The 25,330-nt window shown below is 28.4% G+C and overlaps 1 protein-coding gene across 2 annotated transcripts in view; it reads left to right on the forward strand.

Annotated features, from left to right (window-relative positions):
* The window catches only part of LOC119602706 (leucine-rich repeat and calponin homology domain-containing protein), a 37,518-nt gene extending 16,568 nt beyond the window's left edge, over positions 1 to 20,950 (forward strand). Inside the window, exons 2-10 of one of the 2 annotated variants that reach the window (XM_037954369.1) lie at positions 6,141 to 6,518; positions 6,582 to 6,718; positions 7,488 to 7,722; positions 7,789 to 8,191; positions 8,263 to 8,895; positions 9,421 to 9,529; positions 9,597 to 9,734; positions 9,798 to 9,875; positions 19,006 to 20,950. In XM_037954369.1, coding sequence (XP_037810297.1) covers positions 6,141 to 6,518; positions 6,582 to 6,718; positions 7,488 to 7,722; positions 7,789 to 8,191; positions 8,263 to 8,895; positions 9,421 to 9,529; positions 9,597 to 9,734; positions 9,798 to 9,875; positions 19,006 to 19,176 — 2,282 coding nt within the window. In that variant the 3' untranslated portion in view covers positions 19,177 to 20,950. Of the gene's footprint in view, positions 1 to 6,140; positions 6,519 to 6,581; positions 6,719 to 7,487; positions 7,723 to 7,788; positions 8,192 to 8,262; positions 8,896 to 9,420; positions 9,530 to 9,596; positions 9,735 to 9,797; positions 9,876 to 13,577; positions 17,707 to 19,005 lie in introns of those variants that run through there. The other variant, XM_037954363.1, reaches the window with a different exon arrangement.
* Positions 20,951 to 25,330: the final 4,380 nt, after the last annotated feature.

Raw genomic sequence — 25,330 nt, forward strand, 5'->3', positions numbered from 1 at the left:
CGAATATCAACCTATTATAGTGACAAATGGGTGGTTTAACCATCCTTTCCCTGTCATCTATATCAAGGTTCGAACCTAATCTAGCTAGTTCGTCCGCAACCTCATTACCATGCACATTACAGTGCCCTGGCACCCAACACTAAACGCACATAACTCATTACAAAATATTGATATATATACATTTAGCAAATATATTGCTCTTATATACATAAATTACACTATAAAATTGTTTTGCAATCGATCCATATTTGGTCATAGCTCTCTCCAGAAAATCACTTAAATGCACAATATTCATTGCCAAATAATGATATAGATACAGAATTTTGTCTTTATATACATAATTGGTCATAGCTCCCATACAAGGTCCTTTTACGAAAATCTCTTAAACGCGCATTACTCATTACCAAATAAAGCTATTGATACAAAATTTGGAACAAATATTAGTTTTGTATAAAAAATTATATTTCAAGATTTTTTCACGATCGGTTCATAACATGGGTGCCGACTTCAGAAAATTACTTGAACACACATTTCTTATTACTAAATTACGATATAGATACAAAATTTGACTGAAATATAGCTTTTATGTACAGAAATTTAGCTTAAAGAATTTTTTACGATCGGTCTATAATTGGTCATATCTCCCATACTAGGTCCTGCCCCTAGAAGCAATTTCACCGTATTTAACTAGTTGCATTATCAATTTATGTAGAACAAAATTATATATGTATTTGGAAATCCTTAAATCTTTCACACACATGCATACATGCACATTATTAAATATCGTTAAAGCATATCTTAGGGCGCTATAAAAATATAAAAGAAAATAGGGTTTGTAATGTTCAATAAATCTTGGAATTGTAACAGATTTAAGCTGTTTAAATCTATTTAAGACATGAGAAAACTTATTTCTACAAATATTTGATCAATTAGAAAAGTATTAATATAAAAGTAGCTGGTGGAGGGTATTTAAGATTCGGCTCAGCCGAATATAGCACTCTAACTGGTTTAGTGATAATTTTATTTTTTTAACTATAACTCAATTGAGTGATAGTGTAGAAAAATGCACTACACTCAAATAGTTAAAAATTTTAACAGTCACTAACAAAAGGCTGCAATAATTTTCTTTGTACTAATTAAATAAAAATGGAAAATACAGATTTTGATAGCGATGACAATTTAATGGACCCTAAGCAGTTACTCCAAAAACATGTCATGCTTTAAAAAGAAATGAAACACCTGAATTCCAAAACTGTTCCAGTAGAACGATTATTTTCTTTGAACGGAATGGTGGACTCTCCTCGGAGAAATAAATTAATAGGTCGATTATGTATCTCGATTGCCACTTCAGCTGCGTTGCCAGTTGTCAAAATGATGTGGCTACTGGATGTTTTTATTAAGCAATAGCTTGGAAACTTTGTAAATAATGAAAGTTTTATTCATTGATATGAATGAATTAATGAGTTGAACCATTTCTAGACTGACCTATTTACTTAAACTTTCAATTAAGAGAAACATTTCTCCGTTGAAAAAAAAATTGTGCAGGAATATTTTTGAACTAATAATTTAGTGTAGAAAAAAATATTTCACTAGGCTGTAAAAACAAATATTTTAACTATTTTTAAAATATTTTTGATTAAAAATTTTAAATATTACTATTACTATTGTTGAGTGAGGCTTATATTTTTTAATTCATCACTAAACTTGAATAAAAGTAGTGAATAATTTTGAACTACCACTAATTATTAGTGATAGTTAGAAATTAGTGCACTACCCCCATCTCTGATACATATTATAAATATTTAAAAATTCTTGAATGTATGAATAATTATTGAGAACAAAATCAGAAAATAAATGAGGACAGAAAGAAAAAACAGTCATTGTCGAGTAAAATAATTAATTTACCACATTTGTAACATTTGTATTTTTATTAATAATTTTTATCCAATGCCAAGTGCATATAAATATTTTTTTATTGTTTAAACATTTGGTATTTTCATAAATGTGAATTTAATGCAAACCGACCATACAGTTCAGATAAACTACATTAATTAGTTGATAGTTGAATCGTATCTGAATATTTGAGTTATAGTTTTGTTATAATTAATGCGAGGTGTAATATACTTAAGATATTATACAAAATGTTGTATATGTTTATGTATCTAAATATACTACCTAGCAGAAAAAGGACTTCCAAGAAAGTGAGAAAGAAGTATAATGAAAACCTGCAAAAGCAAGCATATACACAAATATTGAACATCCTTTTATTCTAAACGGAGAGAATGAATTTTGACAATGAAATTTTAAGGTGTACTTTCATCTGCAATTAAAATCGTTACTGGCCCACAATTGTGTATTGTTCTTTACAAAAAACTCCTAATTTTTGTATCGAATTTTTATAATAAATTTTTCATATTTTTCTTCAAATTTTATTTCAAACTATAATTTAAGATCTGGTCACATTGATCGTACTAGTACTGTACTGTCTGTATTTCTTTACTGTGTCCAATACACATAAGGAGCACAGTGAGAGTATACTTGTTCACATGTGCACTTTGCTCGTTGTAGAAAAAAAACTCAGTACCAGTCATTGATGTCGTCGTCGTAGTTGTTGTCGATGTTTTTGTTTTGTTTGTTTTGTACTTTTCCAAAGTGTTTTCACGCACTTATTTTAAAATAATTGTTGCTGTCATGGTACTGACAATCATTGGGGTCGCCTTTTGGTTGTTGCTTGCCTTGGATTGTTTTTCTTTCACATTCGCTCAACTGGTGTTTTCCTGCAATTTTATAGAGTTTTTTGTTTTGTTTTTGTTAAACATTTTGTTGTTATTGCAACATAACGAGATCAATTTAAGCAGTTGCTCAAATATGTTGTTTATTTTGTTGTTATGACCGCTTTTCGTTTAATTTTAATTTATATTTTCCATTTTAAGATGCGGTTTATTCATTAAGTCCTGTAATATATAAATCAAATTTTGTATTCCGCCACAACCGACCCCAACGAATGAAAATTTTCTTTTTTTCTTTGTCAGTTGTGTTTAATGTCTGTCATTCCACAGAGAGCCATCAACCAAACAAATGAAAAATCTCATCATCATTTCCTCTAGAATTAATATCTTAACCAACTGGTTTGAAATAAATAATAAATTTCATCATTTGCATTTGTATTCGTGCAAATCTTACAATTTATAATTTAAGTAATTACAACATGCCACACAGTTAAACAAACAAGTCAGCAGCATAAAAATGAATTTGTACGTTCAACATTAAATTCTGTTCTAATTTTTCTGCTTTTATTTTTTTCATTTTATTTGCAATTGAAAAAAGGTGTGTTCACTTATTTACAGTCCAGTTAAAAATAAAATTTTCATTTAGGTCAGTTGGTTAAAAAAAGAAGAAAATATTATATAGAAACATGCACACAAGGAGTTTTATTAAATGTTCTTTTTGTAATTCTAAATTGAAAGCTGTTTTAAGTACAAAATATTTTTTTAATTTCCTCTTGTATGAGGTCATGTTACCTGTGTACTTTATTAAATTGAATAACAATTTTATTAAATAAACCAAAGAAATATTTAAAATTAATATGTAGGAAAATGTCTTTATTCAAGGAAACCTTTTTTTGTTTCGAAGGAAAATGAAAGTTCTTATTTTTTACTTTTTTTGTTTAGACAAAGCAGTTTGATGTAAAAACTGCATTTTTCAGACATAAGAGAAGATATCTCAGAAAAAAAAAACCAATATATAAATTAAGTCAAACCTGGCATTTTCAGACGATATAACAAAATTTTTATATTAAGGCAAATTCGTGCTGTTATAACGACTCGATATAGGCTAAATCTTTAACGGAATGAGCTCTGCTTAAACCTTTAAACAAATATATTTAACTTGGTCTCAGAGTAAAAGTTGGAACTATTGCCAATCTACAAAAACTAGTTTTATTGGAACCAAAATCTGTACCAAATGTTATGAGGATAGGTCCATAATTGGCCATCATTCATTACCGGCCTAAAAATGCAGCCATAGCTATAAAATTCGCCATAAGTAAGTTATGCAGGAACCAAAATTTCTTTAGGACTGGTCCAAATCTTCAAAACCCAAATATATTTAAAAAACATACTCCATTTAACATTATGATATCCTAGATGAGGACCACATAATTCATCTATGCATTACATCAGAGTAATCCCAAAAATACTCCCTTGCTAAAATTATGGGAGTAGATGATCCGCAACATGATCTTATGTAATGCAGGTTATGGACCATGTTGTTAAAAAAAATAAACATGATCCATTACTTCTTTACATAGGACTACTTAATATACCTAAATCGATCATGTACTCCTGTAAATTTGGCCTGGGAAGGTACCCTTCGGAAAATAAATTTAAAACTCATTAATGGCATATCTCTCTAACATATGTATTCCGGATCGGTCCTTAATTGACCCTATCCGCTATATAACTACTCTTACACAAAACAGTTCATTACATATTAATAAATAGTTCCGAATGTTGAGTATTATGATAAAATAAACAATTTGTTTTAAAAGGGAAACACTCTCTAAAATTCGCAAGATCCTGGCCCATAATTGACCCAAGCACTAAATAAATGTCCTATTCCAATACATACAAGCCATGCTTTGATGTTGGGTATATAAGATTCGACATAGCCGAATAAAACATTCTTCCTGGTTAAGATCTGCAGGCATTTTTTATATAAAAACAACAATCTAAAATAAGAAAGAATACGATCTTTAGCATTTAGATGAACATGCCCTTAATCTGAATGAAATTGCATCGATTACACAGCTTGAAACACAATCATTTTCTGATTATGTTTGTCTGTCGGCCAGGATAGTGAATTATCAGGAGTCCATATTCATGGGAATTGATTACCTTTCTCGAACAGGAGTCTGTATGATTGTGATGTTTCAGATCTTACTGTCATGTAGGTCCAGATTTCCAATAAATCACAAATTTGTTCTCGTAAGGCCTTGCAAACTTTGCAACAAATTAGTGCTTAATTAATTTAATTTTTAAAAATATTTTGAAACTAGTTTTAATTTATGTTTATTTGTATTTTTTTTTTTATAAATTTTGCTAATATCGCAATTTGAACAGAAAATACTCCAACGAAATAAACTGAATATGGTTTTAAAGTGTTGATATTAAATGGAAAAACCGGACTGACAACATGATTTAACAACATTGAGAAAATATGTAATATTTTTAAAAACTTTAGACATACATTAACATGTATGAATTGTACATATTTAGTAATCATAAAGATTACAAATGTTTATAAAATATGAAATTTGTTCTACATTTTAATGAGCTTTAACACACAAGAAGATTTTACACACCTTTTTACGTGATAAGAATTTTAAGCCATAAACACAAAAAACTATATATTTCATTATTTTATTAAATAAATTAAAACTATTTTATTAAATAAATGACATATTTAGTAAAATCTTACAACAAATCTCTATATGAAATTCCTTTTAAGAAAAATTCCTAAAATATTATTTATTATGACATGATGCTACTCTATAAATAGCGACAAATTCTTGAGTTATTTTTCCATTGACCCCACAAAAAAGTAGTGCCTTAACATAGAAATATATTTTTAAGATTAATCTTTACGAAAAGGCAGATGTTGTTATCATTGTATTATCGAACATGAATATTTTACGACACACAACAACAGCAAACATCACTGAAATGCATTAATATAAAATATATAGAGTACATGTGTGTGTATAATGCAGCTAAAAATACTTTAACAATTTATAAAACTATGAATTATTAAAGACCATGACTAGAAAAGCTAAAAATATTTATGAAAAATTATAAAGCAAACTATAAAAAGAAGATAAAAATAAAACAAAATACCTCACTCATTCAGCACTCACTTAAAAGTAAAAATTCTTTGCAACCACTGAACCAAAATTATTTTTTTTAATTTTGAAATGGAACAATATAAACGATATTGTTGCGTTTACCTCTACAATTATTATTGCCCGCAAATAAACTCTGAAATGTTTACAAATGTTTTTGATTTTGTTTATTATTTAGCTGTTTGTTTATTTCTTAAACAAAGTTTTTCATTAGAAATATTTTTTCATTTTTCTTTTTCAGATTTATCCCGCAACCGATTTTGTGAATTGCCGGAAGAAATTACCACATTTTCTTTTCTTGAAACGCTGCTGCTCTATCACAACACCATACGCAGCATACCGGAATCGGTGAAACATTTGACTTCTTTAACATATTTAGACTTGCGCAGCAATCAATTGTCTTCATTGCCGCGTGAATTATGCTTTCTACCCCTGCAAGTATTATTGGTATCAAATAATCGTTTGACTGCGCTACCGGATGAATTGGGACGTATGGATCGTTTAACCGATTTGGATGCTTCATACAATCAGCTTACAACATTACCAGCACGCATTGGTGAATTGCGTTCTTTAAGATCGTTTTCTTTGCGTAGCAATCAATTGATGTATTTACCTCGAGGTAAGTGAAATATAAGAAGATTTTCTTATTTTCGAAATTTCTAATTATTATTTTCTTATATAGAATTAACCTGTCTAACATTGGTTTCATTGGATGTATCGAATAATCGCATTTCTAGTCTACCTCTTGAAATTCGTCAAATGTCAACGTTGGTTGAAATCAATCTTGAAAATAATCCCATGACTTCACCGCCAGCTAGTGTAAGTAAAAGATCCTAGATGTGCATTATTTAAACTTGAAATTTCAAATAGTTTTATTTAAAATATATATAAGCTGTAGACATAGGGCGGGTTTCTTACTATTCAGTTAAACTAGGCTTAACTTGCTGTTAGATTAAAATCGGAACAAATTTAGGCGGACTTTAACCGATGATTGTGTTTTTCAGTTATGGATTTAAATTCAGTTAACTTTGTTAGTATTGCCAACTTTTAACTCAAAAACATAAAGAATGAACAGCTGTTTTTCGCAAATAATACTTTTGTAAAATGAAAAATTTTCGAAAATTGTTAAATAAGCATTTAAAACAATAATAAATAAAACAAACAAATCAGAAAATTGCAATTTACTCAAGATATTAAGTTTTTGTTCTTCCGAAATCATTGTTTTATTGTTTTTGTTAATTGTGTCTTCTCACTTATAACTTAAGTTTAATTGGCCAAAAACACTCAGTTAAACTAAGATAATAAATAACGTTACTGTTTACTGAGCCTTTTTTAATCCAACATAGATCCCAATTTGTCAGCAATACCATTCTCCTTCTCCTATATAAGAGAAATAATCTAATGTTTCAGTATCTTATTTCAATGTGCTCGGCATTCATATATTAGTTTTGATTTGAAGTGTATAAGGATATCAGCATTGATCCGATAACCCTATTAAATATTCGATAGTAGTCTGTTTGCCATACAAAATAAATATATAGTTTCTTTTAATTTATTAATTCTATACCTTTTTTATAAACAATTCTAGCTCTGTGTTCGTGGTTTGGTGCACGTCTTTAAATATTTAGAAACTCAAGCAACCAAAGAAGAAAAAGGCTCTCGAGCTGGAGGAAATTATGATGGTTACACAACCTTAAGACGGGCACCGCGTAACAATTCCAATGGCAATGTTTTAGAGACACATCGTGTTGTTAGACATCATGTGGATTCTGGTTACAGTACTTGTGATGGTATTGATAAACGTTGGTCTCATGATATGCCCCGTAAGTTATTTACCCCCACCCTCTAATTTCCTTCCCTTTAAAATTGTCAGTTTGTATATTTTAAAGTGAAATCAAAAAATGAATCTCCCATACGTATGACACCTACAACACCTCCTTTATCAAAAGCATCTCTGCTAAATGCTGATCTCATGGATGCCTCATTAACTTCGAGTACAAGTACCATAGTCGATGAATCGATAAGTGTAACAGCTGCTGTAGTCAAACCCTTAAATATGGAAAGTCAGTCTACAAGTGATTTGAGCTGTTCGCCCATTAAACGGAAAGAGGAAAATAATTTAATGCATTTACAACAACAACACCTCAATTATGTCCATAACCATTCTAGTTCGAGTAGTGGTTCCACACCCGATTTAGACGATGGCATGATCGATCACAATCTACAGCAACAACCAAATGGCAAATTAGATGATAAAGTAAATAAAAATTTGGGAAATATACAAACTTATAGGTAAAGTGTTGAAATTTCTTAAAATATGTTAGAATATTTGTGATTTAATATATATTTACTTTGATTCACAGGGAATATAAAGAGGCTTTAAAACAGCAACGTAGTCAAGAAGTCTACAAATTAAAAGAACAAAAACATGTTTATGATGCAAATGAATCCCCCTCTCCACAGCCAAACGAAGACATGGAAATACGCTTGAATGGTAATGCGCAAAGCGCACCAGTGCCAAAATCCATAATGAAAAATAGTGCCAATAATTCAAATGCAACATTAAATGGTGTTAGTGTTAGTGTCAGTGCTAGTGGTGTGGGCAACAATTCAGTTGTCGTAAGCAGCAGCAATGGTGGCATCGAAGAAACTGTAGTTATACCAAAGAAACCCATACAAAAAGTTATACCCTCCAGAAATACCGAACTAATGTCCTCAACGAAACATGCTGCAAACGATGTCCTATCGACAGTTACAACAAATGGCGACTGTATTGGTTATGTCAAACCGAATAGTCCTATGAAAACCCTAAATGGTGGTAGTGTTGTTAGTGGTGGCAATGGTCTAACGGGTCTTGGAGTTGGCATCTTAACGAATAATAATAAATTTACAACAACAACAATGACGACAACTACAACATCATCGACAACGGGAGGAGGTATAAAATCACCAGTTGGCAATAATAGCAACAAAATAATAACTGGCAAAGCACATAGGTATGAACGTTTTTTTCTTTATATTGTTTTTATAAATAATTGCAATATTTTATAGAGTTTTTTATTATTGTACTAAAACATTATTGTATTAGACAATATTTCCAATTGTCTTGTTTCACAACTGTAGTTTCCTCCATTTACTAATTATAGCTTTTATAAATCAGTACAATCACTCCTAAAGATTTTAATACTGCTCCATTCTTATTCTATTAATACACTGATATATGTTAATCAATAGGATCTACGTTTCGGAATTTAAAATTTAAGCCTAAGCTGCCTCAAGCACTTCTATTTTTCGAATGTTCATCATTCTATGGATTATATCAAAGATAGTGCTAGCGCAATTAACTATATTTTTCTTGTTTTCAACAATTATTATCGAAATTTTCGACGTTTTCTTCAAGGCATATCTTGCTTAACATTTTATTTTATTGAGTTATGGAGTTTTTTAATTGTCTTTAAAGATGTGTTTTCACAATGATATTATTTACCCAGAAAATTAGCTTATAAAATATTTCATTTTAGAACTGTTACTTGGAATCATGACATACCACCAGAGAAGTTAAGTTTTACTATGCGTCGAGAATTCGATCGTCAAAGAGAGGAAATCGAACTAATGACACAATTACGCAGTGTATGTATTTTTATTCGTCTACTAAAAACAAAACAACACTTTTTTAACACTATTCATTGAAATTCAGATTATTGAAACCCGATTGAAAATGACTCTACCCGATGATATAGCATCCGCTTTAACTGATGGCGTTATATTGTGCCATTTAGCAAATTATGTTCGACCACGTTCGGTGGCCAGCATTCATGTACCATCTCCAGGAGTAGTGAGTTTTTAATATAAATTTGTAGAATATAGATTTAAAACATTTTTCTAACTTGTTTTACAGTCAAAACTTACAATGGCCCGTTGTCGTCGTAATGTGGATAATTTTTTAGAAGCTTGTCGTAAAATTGGTGTTGATGAGGTGAGTTTATTTTGATTATTTTCATGTTTTTATAAATTGTATAAACCCATTTACTATTAACATGTCCTTATCGAAATGACTAACATCGTTATACCTCTTTGTTTTTGAGGTATTTTTACATTGAATGGCTTTAGTTGATTTTTTTTCTAATTGTTGATTTCTTAAACCCAATTTCTCAATGTCTGGTTTCCGTTTATCGGTTAAAATTTATTTATGTAAGAAAACTTTCTGTATCTTATACATTGAGAGAAGGGGTGTTAATCAAGTAAAATTAATATAATGAAAATAAAAATAATTTGTAGTTGGTATAAACTGAATTTTTTCTTAAGTAGTACAATAAATCGTAGTAAATTGTTGCTTAAAATAAAAAATGTTTGTAAATAAAAAAAAAACGAATAAATAAAATACAATTAACATTTACACATTATTTCGTTAACATATCAATGAATGCATGGGTTCAACTTTTTTATTATAAAACTCATTATTTGGGTAGATAATGTGAATTAACTTTTTATTTGTTAGAAAATCTTGTTAAAACTACCAAAGTTAGATATTATTAAAAGAAAAATCTTGAAAGCATTAAGTATTAGTTCTCTGAATTAAATCTCTGGAAAAGCATTTGAAAAATTAATAATTCTTCAAAAGATAAAGCAATTTCAAATAAAGAACTTGGTATTTAATTCATTCATTTTATTACTACTTCTAATATAGAACAATTCTGTAAATAATTTTAAATAATAAATATATTTCACTATATATTCTTAGAATAAATTGATCGTACATATCCCCTACTTTTAAAAACTAGTACCTCGATGAAATTCACCATAAATAACTTCTATATGAACAAATTTTATGAGGATCGTCTCATATTTGACAACAGCACCATATTAAGCCTCTTTTAGAATATCAATTTTCGTCAATACACAGTTACAAATTTAACTTTAAATATATCGGAATTAGATTTTAAGTATTTAGTATATTTAGTATTTAACTATAAAAAATAAATATCGTCTGCTAAAATATATCCCAACATCAATAAAACTGTTTGAATATCTTCTATTATTTATTTTTTGGACTCCTGACTTTTGAAAATTACTAATTTATTGATACGTTCTTTTGAATTTCATGTTATTAAGTCGACAACATGTAATGTGATGCAATGTCCCATTTCAAACATTCGATTTAACATATGGTCGCCACTCGTTGAAATTTGGTACACGTGTTATTTTAGGACAAACCTTACCTTGCCAAATATACTAATGTTGCATTTAGTACATTAATTAAACGAGTGATTTTTAATAGGTGTAATTCAATTTATTATTTATTTAATTGTTACTGCTTGAGATTCTCAACTACACCTGTTTTATTATTTGTACAAAAGGTAATAGAGTTACCATTACTTTTATAAAACAAAAGAGCTTTAACAACTTATTTACAGTGATGTAAACTGCATAAAAGTAATTCATTTTACACTTAACAAAATTTAATATATAAATAAATTTATAAAACACATCAATTAATATCTCTACAAAAATAGACACAACTACGTTTTATAGATTTGACTCTAACCCCCATACAAAGTCCCCTTCCGATGAAATTCTGTATAACTAGATCTTATATAAAATTTTGATACGATCGGTCAATATTTGACACCAGCTGTCATACATATAGACTTTTTCAGAAAATCAGTTCTTCATCAATTAATTGCTTAAATATATCGACATTAAAGTAAAATTATTGGGTAGCTTTTAAACAAGTAGGAAAGTGTAGTCGGACCTGGCCGACAATATAAGAGGGACACATTCCACTGTAATATCGATAGAACAGTGAAATATACCGCACATTGCGACGATACTCTAGTGAATTAAAAAAGTTGGATACCCAACTGTCACCTATGAGTACCGGTCGAGTTGCTCCAAAATAGACTTTGAAGCTCCCATATATGAAAGTTCTATTCCGGTCGGATATAAGTGGTATAAATAATGAGAAGATCAGATGGAATTAAGTATGTCTTACACTGTTTTAAAAAACTGTTAAAAATCACTTGAATGCTTCAAGTCAAAAATCAACATTGAGCCTTTCGGACGTTGAAATCGACTTCATTAGCTCGACCCCATTCAGAAATTGTTACTAAGTCGTGGTTGAGCGATTCATTCTTGTTATGCCTCATCGCCCCAATCTCCAAAAGGACTTGGCCTGTAATTAAATGAATAAGAATGGTAGATATTGCTGGTAGATATTGGTAGATATGTCACATTGGTTCAAATCATCTCTTTTTCAGTGCGAAATTAAGATCGACAAAATAATGAAACTCTTTAAAGTCTAAGATGGAGCATAGGCATAAATAGGTATATTAGAACAAATTTAAGCTAAAATAAATCCTTGGGTGTTATTAACCCATTGTCTACAATTAAGATGGCTTATATAACACAACTTTTTTTCATTATGGAAAGACTTGTCGGACTCGCCAAAGTTTTTTAGAACTAATTTCCAACGTGAGGGTCTTTGCTTCCAAGCAGCGGTTGCCCGAAATAATAAATCAGTTTTAATACAAAATTGTTTTCTTGCTTCCTACTGCAATTTTCCATTTTGTTGCTAAGAAATTACGAAAATTCGGACCTTTAAATACAGTAATTCCTTGTAAACACCATGGATAATAGGATGAAAAAAACACATGTCTGATAAGGACATCATCCTTTGCGTAGTCCTTTAATCAAATTTGAAAATGCTTATAAGGTAGCACACTAGAAAATATTAAATTACTCAAAACGAAAAGCAGAAATGCGCAATATCGGGTAGAGTAAAACTAATTCACAACATTTCAGGTTAATCATTTCTTCTTATTTCAGGTTTAACAAACGTTAACATTTTCTTAATTTTTTTCAAGGCTATTTTAAATATTGTCTTTTTCGAAGTGAAGGAATATTATTTCCAACCATTTACAAGAATATATATAAACTACTGATACCTCTAAGTGCTATCCATTTGACAATTATTGAAAATTATTTACACACTTTCCAGAATTAGCGTTAAAAAATAGTGATAAAATCTAGACTCTTTTTTTAATATTTTGAAATGATGACTTTGACTGCATAGTTAATTTTTTGATTTCCTTAATTATAGGTTGTTTTTTATATACATACGTATCAAATTATATTTGTAAAATTAATTGGAATAACCATACGAAATTGTTGATAGAAGAAATCTTTAAATTTAGGGCTGAAATTTTATGGAAGTGTTGGAATGCCAATGAGAATTACCTAAACTTTTGTCTTAAAACTGAGGGTTTTCTGAATAAACTAGGATTAATAATTTTAATAAAATGCAATTGTTAAGGTGAATATAATATTCTTAAGATCTGTGAAATATTAAGAAATATTAAATAAATAATTTTTTAAAAAATAATTCAGAATATATAAGAAAATCTTGTTAAGCTTTATTTTCTGCACCTCCTTAACCGGCAGTTATTCTTACAGTTAAAATAATTTTTATATGAAAACTGTGAAAACTGACATTTTGAAAATGGGGGTTAGTGTTTTTTTATTATAAAATATTGTAGAAAAAAATAAAACTAAAGCTATTCAATTGTAGAATAGAAACATCTATTTTATTGTTCATGTCCCTTTCCCTTCTCCATAAAAACAAAATATAAAAATTGAAAAAACTAGTTTACAAAAATCTGTTATTTGGTGTTGGTTGCAGGAGTTGATTTGCTCCTGTGCAGACGTCATACCCCTCTCTGCAACTGATGCTGATGGTCATGATAATGATGAAATCGTTACATTAGAAGACTTTAACGACAACAACGATCAACTGTATCGCAACAATAATAATTGCACAGATGCACAGACTGATGCAAAAAATCACGAAGATCAAAAGCGACAACAGCAACGCAAAATATTACCAAATCCATCGGCCGTGCTGAAAACTGTGGCTGCATTAATAGCAATGGACAGTAATCCGCAACATCAAAATATAAAAAACTTGCAACAGCAACATGAATTTCAAATGAAATTACAAGAGTTTCAAAATCAACACCAACAAGTGCCACAACATTGTGTGGAGGATAAGAAACACTTATTTTATATAAATAAAAAACCAGACTTGAGCAAACAACGTCGTTGTATGCTGCTTGAAAATAATGAATCACTGCTAGAAGAAGATGAAGAGGAGAGTGACGATAGAGAACTACAGAAATTGATGAAAGAAGAGCAAAACCAATTAACTGCAACCTGCACCAAAGAACAGATGATGATGGAATTTCAAAATTCCAATTATGATAAATTTGATCATTATGATAATAATTTAAATAGTGATGGCGGTGGTGGTGGTGACTGTTATGGCAATGGTCATCAGACAGACAACTGTTACAGCAGTAGCAGCAAAAATGGTCACAATAATGCCAGCAGCTGCAACAATGAAAGAAAGCAACAAGAAAAACATGTTGGCTCTTCTTCATCTTCTACAACCACATTAAGTGTTGGAAATTTATATCGTCATTGTAAATTGAAAACATTTCAAAAAATCAAATTAAATTTGATTACACATCATGGTAATAGTGGTGGTAGTGGTAGTAATCATTGCTCCTCCTCTTCTTCTTTATTGTCATCCTCAATGGATGGCAACATGTTACAGACAATAGTTGAGACAGATAATGATGTAATTAGTGGCAATACAACAACATCAACTACCGGTTTATATCAAATTATCGATGAGAAATATAAAATCAAAGAAACTGAACTATCACTTAAGGTGATTAACAGCCAATCCTCTAATAATAATACTACTTCAACTACAACTGCAGTCAGTGCCAGTAATATGAAACATAAACTATTCGATTTGTCTGGCATGGAAAATTCATGTGAAAAATCTCCAACAACTTTGTCATCAGCAACATCGGCACAGCCCACTGATGCAATAGCAGCAGCTGCAACTATCAACAATACAGTATCGAAACGTATCGAGTTCTTTGAACATGCCAATATACCAAATGGTGGCATAATTAAACCCAAATCAAACATATACAGTATTTATCGTGTCAACGACAATATGGCCATCGAAGATGAGAAACTTGTGAAGAATGTTGTTAAATTAAAAGAAGCTGGATCTTCAAAATCAACGGCAGCAACATCATTCCTATTAAGACACGATTCTCATACTCTAACAATCATACTATCGTGTGTTTTTATTGTGACATTTTTGCTGTTGGTCTTCTTTCCACTGCCAGGCTAGAAGAGTTTCTTTCAAATATTTCTTTAGAAATTGCATTTTAGTTTTAAGTAAACATATTTATTGAACTTTGGCCAACTATCTGCCAAACCAAACTTTCCTTACATTCTCTAATATGTTGTATAATGTCACTGGACATTTGAATTTTTATAATTTTAAAGTTTTAAGCGTTTTAAACGAATGAACGCTTTTCGAATGAATTAATAATTTTCATTTAGTAATTTACATATAAACATATGTATTGCTTTTATATACATACACAAACAAACATAAACACACAAATACCAATTATACCAATTATAAGATAAGAAAGATTTTATACAAGAAAACGTTGCTTAGTGATGCTTATAGGAATACCTAATCCCTAAAGAAAGTTTACAAAATACTTTAGTAGAGGCTGCTTAAAATTTAGTATTTAATTTATAAAAAAACACACATAAGAAAAAGAAACGAATTTTTATGAATTTATTCTTCCTTTATATAATTTTAAAATTTACAAAAAAGATAAGGAAACAAATTTTATTGAATTTATTCTTCCTTTAAACGATAAGGTATTGAAAATTTGTTTTGTTTTTATCAAAATCTAACGAATGCATTTAAAACTCCCAAAGACTTGAATTATACAATCTCTTATATATTCCATTTAACTTTCCTTAAAAGTTTCCTATTGAAACTCTAAAAACAAACAACTAATGAAATAAACACTAACAAATCATTTTTAACTACTAATTTTATAATTAAATGTCTTTAAAATGTTTTATTTGAAAATATGTAAGGAATTAATTTAGACTTGACATTCTTTGTTTGTGGTCACGGAGGAATTACTTCAAAAGAATGAATAGAAATATAAGAATTAAAAGAACTATGAACTATAAAGAGAAAATAAAAGACTATAGTTAAGTGTTTTTTTTTTTCAATTCACCAATATTTGATTTAAATTACAATTTGTTAAAAAAAATATTTAATTACGTCTAACAAATAATAAAGCATTTTAAGGACATTTTTATTATCACAAATACTTTAACACAAACAAAATATTATATTGAATTCATCCAAACGCAAATAGTTTTGTTAAGTTTTAATAATTTTTATTAAAAATTTATTAATTGTTTTAATTTAATTTTTATTAACAAATAACCTTTTATTTAATATAAGTATTGAGAAATTTTGCAGCTCAAGTTGAAGTCAAGCTTTAATTTTATTTAAATAATATTTATTTAATTTTTTTACCTTTTATTTAAATTTTTATTATATAAAATTAAATTTTAAAAGTGTTTAATATTGAAATTTATATAATTTACCATTTAATTGCTTTATATTCAATGGATTTTAAAGACAAGCTATAAAATATATATACGATGCATTCTTGTAAGAATACTGTTACGCTGTCAAAAGAGTTTCCATTTCATTTACACTTCTTGCCATTTCTAAAAGTCTTTTTTTAATTGTTCTAACTTTAAGTAGAACAACTTTGATCTAAATATTATTTGTATGAAATTTTTTAATCATTATAATTTGAAAAGATTACTGCTTAGTCCTTTGATACTACAATATCAAAATTTTTTTTTGCTTTATATCATATAAAACTAAACTCTTTGAACAATAATTTACTTTTAAAATTGTTTGTAGTAATGAAACGAAGGAAATAAAGTTTTAACAGAAAACGCAGGGACACAGTTTACTAAAACAAATTAACAAGTGCGAAAGTAGTATTAAAGTATACAAAAAAAACCTAAACCTAAAAAATTATGTATGTATGAAATCATATTGATAAATATTTTATTTTTATTTAAAAAGAAGCAATAAATTGAAAAAAAAAAACAAACCTAATAAAATGAATTAGATTAAATATAGTTTAAACAAAAAAAAAGGAAAACCATTTGAATGCAGTGCCTTAAAACTGAGTGTTGTAACTTTACAGTAGATTGTGTGGAGAAAGTAAAATTGAGATAATTTTTAAATTTGTTTTCAAAATTTCCTAAAAACAACAATCCCATTGCCTCAATATGATTTCATATTATAGATACTAATAATAAATATTTTATTATAAATGAAAAACAAAACATGAAAACTTAACTAACATTCCTTTTATTTCTTAGAAGAAACAAAAACAAAATCAAATTTCTTAAAGAATAAAATAAAATATTTTATTAAAATAAAACAAATTAAACACATTTTTAAAATTCAAAATGCAATGAAATAAACACAAGTATATTGCTAAAGTAATTAAAAAAAAAACTAATTAAATAAACTAAAGCGCATACAACAACATATATTTTTGTCCCCCTATTTAATAGAACTATAAAATAATAATTATAATTATTAACTTAGTATTAATGTGAAATAATCATTTACCAAATTATTTATTATACCCATGTACTTAATGAAACACCAAAAAAAAGTAAAACAAACCTAAATGATTTAAATATTAAAGAAGTCAAAGATGAAAGAAACATAAACTTTCTTATATACACATATTACTAAATATTATATAAGTCATACATTTGCATTTATTATAATTACATATATGCAATTATATACATACATATATACCCAAACACAGACGCATTTAGCATATATACAAACATACGTATTTATTATTCTATTAATTTAATGAATTTAACAAACAAAACATCCAAACGAAATCTATGAATTACTTTTGATACAATATAAACTGAAAAAAAACTAAAAATTCTCAAATGAGTTTTATTCTTTGTTTTACAAACATTTTTTTTTATTTCAATTCATTTTAAATATTTCAAAGAGAAGGTTTATAGAACAAAATGTTGATGATTTTTTAAATAAACCTTTGATATATTGTTATTTCCATCACATCATGTTTTCAAGATATTATGACCTAAAGTTTGGAAAAAATACCGGTTTTGGCCAGATATTTTGATGAAAAATTAAGCTATAACACAGATTAGACTTTCAAATGACAACTAGATTTATAAACAAAGGTGTCTTGGCCTCAAATATGGCCAAAAACGTTTTTTTTCAAACTTTAGCACACGATATATCGATGTGGCAAAGAAAACTTAAACTAGATTCAAATTCAACGCAGCTCATCATCATTTAGAAAAGTATATCTTGGTCTATAAGTTAAAGCTTTGTTGGCCTTAATTACAACAAAACTAGCCTAAGATTTCCGTGCGGCTATAAAAAGGCGGTAAATTCGATGACAATTTTTATACGGGTAAGACTATACTTCTACAAATTATGTTGCGTTCGTCCCTCGGTCTCCATCAATCTCTTTTAGGTGTTGTCATAGATAAGTTGTCATAAAGAAGTTGAGGAGGAGATCCTAGTTTATCTTCCATGTATTTGTCCTGACCTGTATAATGAAAGAAACTTGACATTGTGCTTGATCTTAAGGATCTATTCTCTTAGAACAATTCATAGGTTTGTTCTAAACTGATTGTTCCTTTTATTTCCTCTCTTTATTATTACAATTTATATCCCAATCGTTTTATCTTTAACTTTACTCATGTCTTTAATGGACAAAATTTCACATTAGAGATCATTTTTGATAATCTTTCTATAACACAGAAAGGTCATTTTTTAATCCAGAGACCAAAGTATACTTTTCCAAATAATTAAGCTGCGCTGAATCCGAATATCAAAAATTCTCCATCACATCTGAGGTTCGGCATATCGTGTCCTGAAATTTGAAAAAAGGACATTTGGCCGTTTGGCTCTTTTTGAGACAACTTTATTTATAAAATGCCATCTGAAAGTCAGCTTTAAAATCAGGTTTTTAAAGTACTTAATTATAGTTTCCTTAAACAATATCAAATGAAATATTTAAAATGAATTAAAGTTTAACTAAATGGACATTTTAATTTGAAACAAAATTTAAACTATTTGTTTTAACAACAAAATTTGTTTTGCAATATTTTAGAATCTAATATGCTGTGCTGCTGATGTACTGGAGGGGAAAGGTGTTGTTCAAGTTGCCATAACGGTGGGTGAACTATTTCGTATTCATGGTAATGGTGCTAATATACAAAATACTAGTAAATCACCTACCCGAGCCACACGAGCCACTCTAACGCCATCACCTATAGTTTAAATAAAATGCCAAAGAGATGACCAACTTAAAATGGAAGTACGAAATAACGAACAAATTAAATTTTCAATAAATTTTAATAAGAAATGCAATTTTTCTGGAGCAACAATACACGATTGCTCTTAATATTAAATACAAAATGTTCCTTAACATTACAAAATGTTGTTGTGAATTCTATGTATTTGTAACGATAATGGTGATGATGACACAAACGTTTGCAAAACAAATAAAACATTTGTGTGAATGATTATTGCTGCAAAGTATTAAAATATCGAGATTAATTTTTTGAAATTTTATTATTTTTAATTTACTTTTATAAAACATACACCTTTTTTTGTAACAAATGTGCTTAGTTGAATTTTTGTACTCTTGTATATTATAATTTAAGATTTTTTTTTATATTTTTGTAATAGACTGCTTTTATATTTTTATGTTTTTTTTTTAATATTTTCTTTTCTTTTTACAAGCCAAACTTATTCTCTGTAAATACATGACACCAAAAATAAAATCACAAAAAGTTATTATCATTAATACAATTACTTAAATGAAATCAATTAAGTTCACATCATAATCATAATCACTTCTAACAAACACACTTTTATTTTCAAACGAAAAACCAACGAAACTTATACTGACAAACTTATTTAATGAATATGATTTTGTTCCGTTTTTGTTATTTATTATATTTATAAATTATTTTTTATACATATAAAATTATATTTACACTCATTAAATAAATATAAATTTTATAAACAACCAACAAACATTTAAATTTATTCGAGTTTATCGATCTTATTGTTTATATAAAATACACACACACATATTTTTCGCGTAAATCGCTTTTTCATTTAAAACTTTGCATTTAATGTTACAATTAAAGAAAATAACACAAAGTATTAAATTATAAAACATAATATAAAAGGGAACAAATATAATAAAACAAAAAAATCGTGAAATATTCATCTTGATTTCGATTCAAACATTTTGATTTAACAAACACTCAAATATATGTAATTACAAAACATCCTTAAGGTATGCTTTATATTTAATTCGTTGTTAGAAAATTAAAAAAAACTGACTGCAATAATTAAAATATAAAAAAATTTTGTCACTTTTAAGAACAATGCAAACATTAGGATGAATTATTCAATAATAATAAAACTATGGTTGTTAAACCACAAAAATAAAGCTGTGTTTTTAGAGAAAAAATACATTGATTATATCCAAAATAATTATATTTGTTTAAACAAATATTTTTATTGCCATAATTCAAATAGTCACATTTACTTAAATCTTTACTGACTTATTCATAACAATTTATATAACAAATTTTGTATGAAAATTTTTCTTATAAAACTTTGATAAATTGTTATGAATAGGGCCCTTAAACGTTTCTTTACAAAGTCATTTTATTATTTTTTTTGATTGTTTTTTTTTTTTTTTTGTAAGAAATATCGTAAACGATATTAATATTAGTCGTAAGAAATAAAATAATATAATTAATTTTGTGTATCAACTGCAATTAGTTATAAGTCAAGTATTTATAATAAATACTGTCGTTCAAAGATAGAGAGAAAAAACATATAATAGAGAAAGTTACTCGTAAATATCATGGTTTATAATTATTTTTATTTCATTTTATTATTTCGCATGCACTTTTTTAAATGTTACCACTCGTAATTTATACTATTTAATAAATGAAAGAAAACAAATCATACGTCTATATAAAAATAATTAATAATATGACAAGACATACGAATAAAACTTATATAAATCTATAGAAATAAAATGAGTTATTATTTGGTAAAACGAAAAGAGATTTGCATACTGCCTATTTTCGCTTGTTAGTCAATCAAAAGGATACCAGGAAATGGTTTAATCATTTAAGAACCGGATTTTTGATAACTCATATCTTATACTTTCCCAACAAAAACTTACTTTTCAATGACAAACTACATACCGTTTGCATTACTTAGAAGGAGTCATACAAATAATATCTTAGAAACAAAACTATTTACTTAACTCCCTATTTATAAGCGAGCGTGGTAAGTACTTGCCTCCAATGACATCCCCGTGTTAAAATAATGTCTTAAAATGATATTGTGTAAGTAAAGTAAGTATCCTGAACACAGGTCTGTAATGAAATTCTCCTTAAAAGAAATATGTTATAGAATTAAAGCTATTGCTACGCTGAGTCTATTGCATGCTTTCGATTTCTTCCCATCAAGTCACAATTCTTAGTGATTTAATATTTTTCTCAACCCTTATGGGTCCAAACTTAAATCTCAAACACTTTTTTAAGTAATATATTTTTTAATAAACTACTAACAATATTCGGAAGTATAAGACTCCAAACTATTAAGGTCATAGGTTAGTTATAAGCATAGTTGTAAAATAATGATTAATAATCGTAATCATTATTAATTCGATTATTTTTATTAAAAATGTGAAATTAATGATTAATTAACGATTATTTTCAATATTTTTAATAAATTATTGATTACGATTAAAAATAATCGGGGATTAATTGGAATTAATGAAAATAATCAAAAAAAATCAAAATTAATGCAAAAATTAGTCGATTATTTTCAAGGATTAATTTTGATTATTTTCTATATATTTAGTATAATTTCGTCCCAAAAAAACTCTAAGAAAAACTTAATTATTTTTCCGGTAATCCGCTAAAAATTACGGATTTTTTGAGACCCATTTCGAAAAGATTGCAGTAATTTTTTTTCTAATATGTTGTACTGAGATCAAGATTTTCAATCGAAATAAACTTGATATATTGTTTTTAATGAAATAGTCATGTAATCGAATAGTGTGTAACTTGAAAAACAGTTTTCCATTACTCCACAGTGGGGCAGAATGGAAATTTTTTGGAAATAAATCTGGCATTTCTAAACGGCTGATCCGATCGGGATAAAATTTGGCATGAGCGTAGCCAAGGAGTATTCGAGTTTAAGTTTTGAAGATGAACCCCCCAGATGCCCCAGGGACGGAGCTGTGGCGGCTCAAACTAGGGTACCTACGACATGTAAAATTTTTAAACTCGTGCCATTTTTTTGTTTTTCACCCAAATACAAAGATTTTTACATTTTCTGAAAGCGCTCGACGAGATCTTGAAAAAACATGCTTGGACATACTACTTATCTCTTATAATATCCGAGTTATAGGCATTTAAAAATTTAGTGATACAAAATTTACCATACCTTGGTCCGCCTTTTTTTGAATACCGGGCGTAATTTTGGACCAAATGGACTCAATTTTTTCTTGTTAGTTAGACAATAAAATTTCCAATAATATACAAAAAATTTCAGATAAATATCATTTACAGATCCAAAAATATACGTTTTTTAATTTAAAAATTCCAAAAAAGTTAGATTTTTGCCGTTTTTTTGCCCAAAATGTGTCTTAACTCTTTTATTAATAAAATAAAATTTTCTTTATGAACATATAACAATTTTATAGTTTTCTAAAAAGAATCTTTACGCAGAACGCTTTGGCATAAAAAACTTGTCCTATTTTTTGAAAATGTTGCCACTGCGTCCTTCCGAATATGACCTATTTTTTATCAAAACTTCAACTTTGGGCGACATGTTCTAAAATCCCAAAGCTGGGATCAGAAAACTGAAAGCAGTTTTGGAAACCTCAATATGTTTTCTATTTACTCCAAAAGTATTTTCCCAGCCCTGAAAGAAATGTGGACTCTATGGGCAAAAAAGTAAAAAATCCCATTTTTGGGATTTTCATTCCTATTTTTGGGAATTGCGGGATGCCCTTTGACCTTTTCAATTTTGTTTTTGCATTTTCTTATTTGAGATGACAAATTTAACAAGCGTTGAAGATTTCATTGAGTTTTGTTCATAAATAAAGATTTTGTCATATATTACATATTTGTTAAATTTCTAAAACTATGATTTATATCAAAATTTTAATAGGGTCGCAGATAGCTACAACAATTTAGTCCATATTTATCCCTTAATATCATTTTTTAGTTAGATATGGAAATTCTTGACCCTTTACAAAAAATTTCAAGCCAATATCTCAATTACATTCAAAAATATGTTCATTTAAACCTGTGTCCTTTAATTTCATCTTTTAAATATTTTAGTATTAAATATGACAGAACATGTTTTAATCTTATATTTACCTATTTTCTATTTGTTTGCTTATCCTTATAATTGAAAGGTCCTATTATGCTTAAATTTTCAGAAATTTATAACTATTTTTTACCTAAATTTTTTCGACAGATCATTTCGTTCTGTTTCGTTTATGATCATGTAGGTAAAAATATACAGGTAATGATAATTTCGATTCTTTCACTAATAAGAAATATCAATGACTGAATTACAGGTTATAGTAATATAGTCCTAAATGTTAATAGGTAGACATTTCGTAATTTTTTACTTTGGAATACCTGTATCGGAAATGACAAGAATTGGTATATAAGTAAACTTCTCAGATTTTAAGTACCATATTTAATAAATCTACAATGAAGATTACATTAAAGTACGAAGAGTTGTGTTCCGTTTTATGGAGTGTATCTTCAAAAGGGTCAGAAAGAATTGAAGACATTTCAAATTATATAAAAACTACATATAGTAGAAAAGTAGACAAAACAGGCATATCAAAAATTGAAAACTTTTTAAAACTTTTTGATGTAAAAAGTAAGTCTGTGGATTTAAATCAAAAGAAATTTCGATTAAAATTTTGTAGTTGGATGGAAACTACTACGGAAATCTCAACTTACAACACATCAGCAGGAGCGCCTTGCAAGTCATACGAAGACTTATGTTCAAGGTCAAAAAAAAAGAGGGTCACACAAAAACTTTTTTCAATCTCAAATGAGGAAATTGCTGATACATTTAACGAAATGCTGAAAAAGGAAAACCAACCTATGGATGCCGTACATATTGCAACTATTCTTCCTAATGCATCACCAAAACGACTTAAGCGAATTGTGGAAAGTATACCAACTCCAACATCACAATCAAATTTTACTGAAGAGGAAGCAATAGCGCTTATGTTGGAACTGAGTCTCAGTCGAAATAAGTACCAAATATTAAGGAAAGCTCTGCATGAAAAAGGACACAATATATTACCATCATACAAGGCGATCCAGGAAAAAAAACAAACTATCCTACCATCACCTATTGCTGTTAATGATGTGGAAGCTTGTATTGATATATCATCTTTGCTCGAAAACACAGCATCAAGAATTGTGTCAGACTTTTCAGAAGACCAACTAAGGAAAATTCATAACTGTGATGTTGTCTTAATGTGTAAGTGGGGATGTGACGGTTTATCAGCACTTCCAGAATACAAACAAGCTTGTGGAAGTCGGACATTAGCAGACTACAAAAGTGTATTTATGTCATCATTAGTGCCATTACGAATTCGTTCATATTCCCTTAATCCATCATCGTCAAGCATCGGAAATTCATTTGAAGATATATGGATCAATAAACTCCGGGTTCAAAAAATTTTTGTAGACCCATTGGATTTGAATATATAAATGAGTCAAAGAAAACAACAAAAGATTTAGTGGAATATTTAAAAGATGAAATAAATGCACTGGAGCCCATTTGCATAAAAATAAAGGAATTCTCTATTAACGTATCATATCAGCTAAGCTTAACAATGATTGATGGAAAGGTCAGCAATGCCATAACAGAAACTTCTTCCTTCTGGAGATGCTCAATATGTAATGAGAAAAAGTCGCAATTCTCAAATATAAACAAAAGCAGAAGTATTAATGAAGAAGTCCTGTCTTTCGGAATTTCACCACTTCATGCCAGAATACGATTTTTGGATTACTTTTTACACATAGCATACGACCTCAAATATAGAAGTGTGCCAGAGAATCTTACTAAATCAACAAAAAATAATGAAGAATTGAAAGAACTGAGAGCTGCGGAAAAAAGCAGAATCCAAGAAGAATTTAAAGTTCAGATGGGATTAAACATCGACAAACCACTTCCAAGTTGCGGTAGTACAAATGACGGTAATACGGCGAGAAGGTTTTTTCGTGATTTTGAAATTACTTCAAAAATAACTGGAATCGACAAGGAGTTGCTTCGAAGAGTTAACACTATTTTAATGGCACTGAATAGTAAACATAAAATTAATGGAAATCGATTTGGGGAATATACAT

This window comes from Lucilia sericata, unplaced genomic scaffold (genome assembly GCF_015586225.1).
Source record: "Lucilia sericata isolate MDLA Ls3-8-SP2 unplaced genomic scaffold, ASM1558622v1 Contig000009F_arrow, whole genome shotgun sequence".
NCBI classification, from domain to species: domain Eukaryota; kingdom Metazoa; phylum Arthropoda; class Insecta; order Diptera; family Calliphoridae; genus Lucilia; species Lucilia sericata.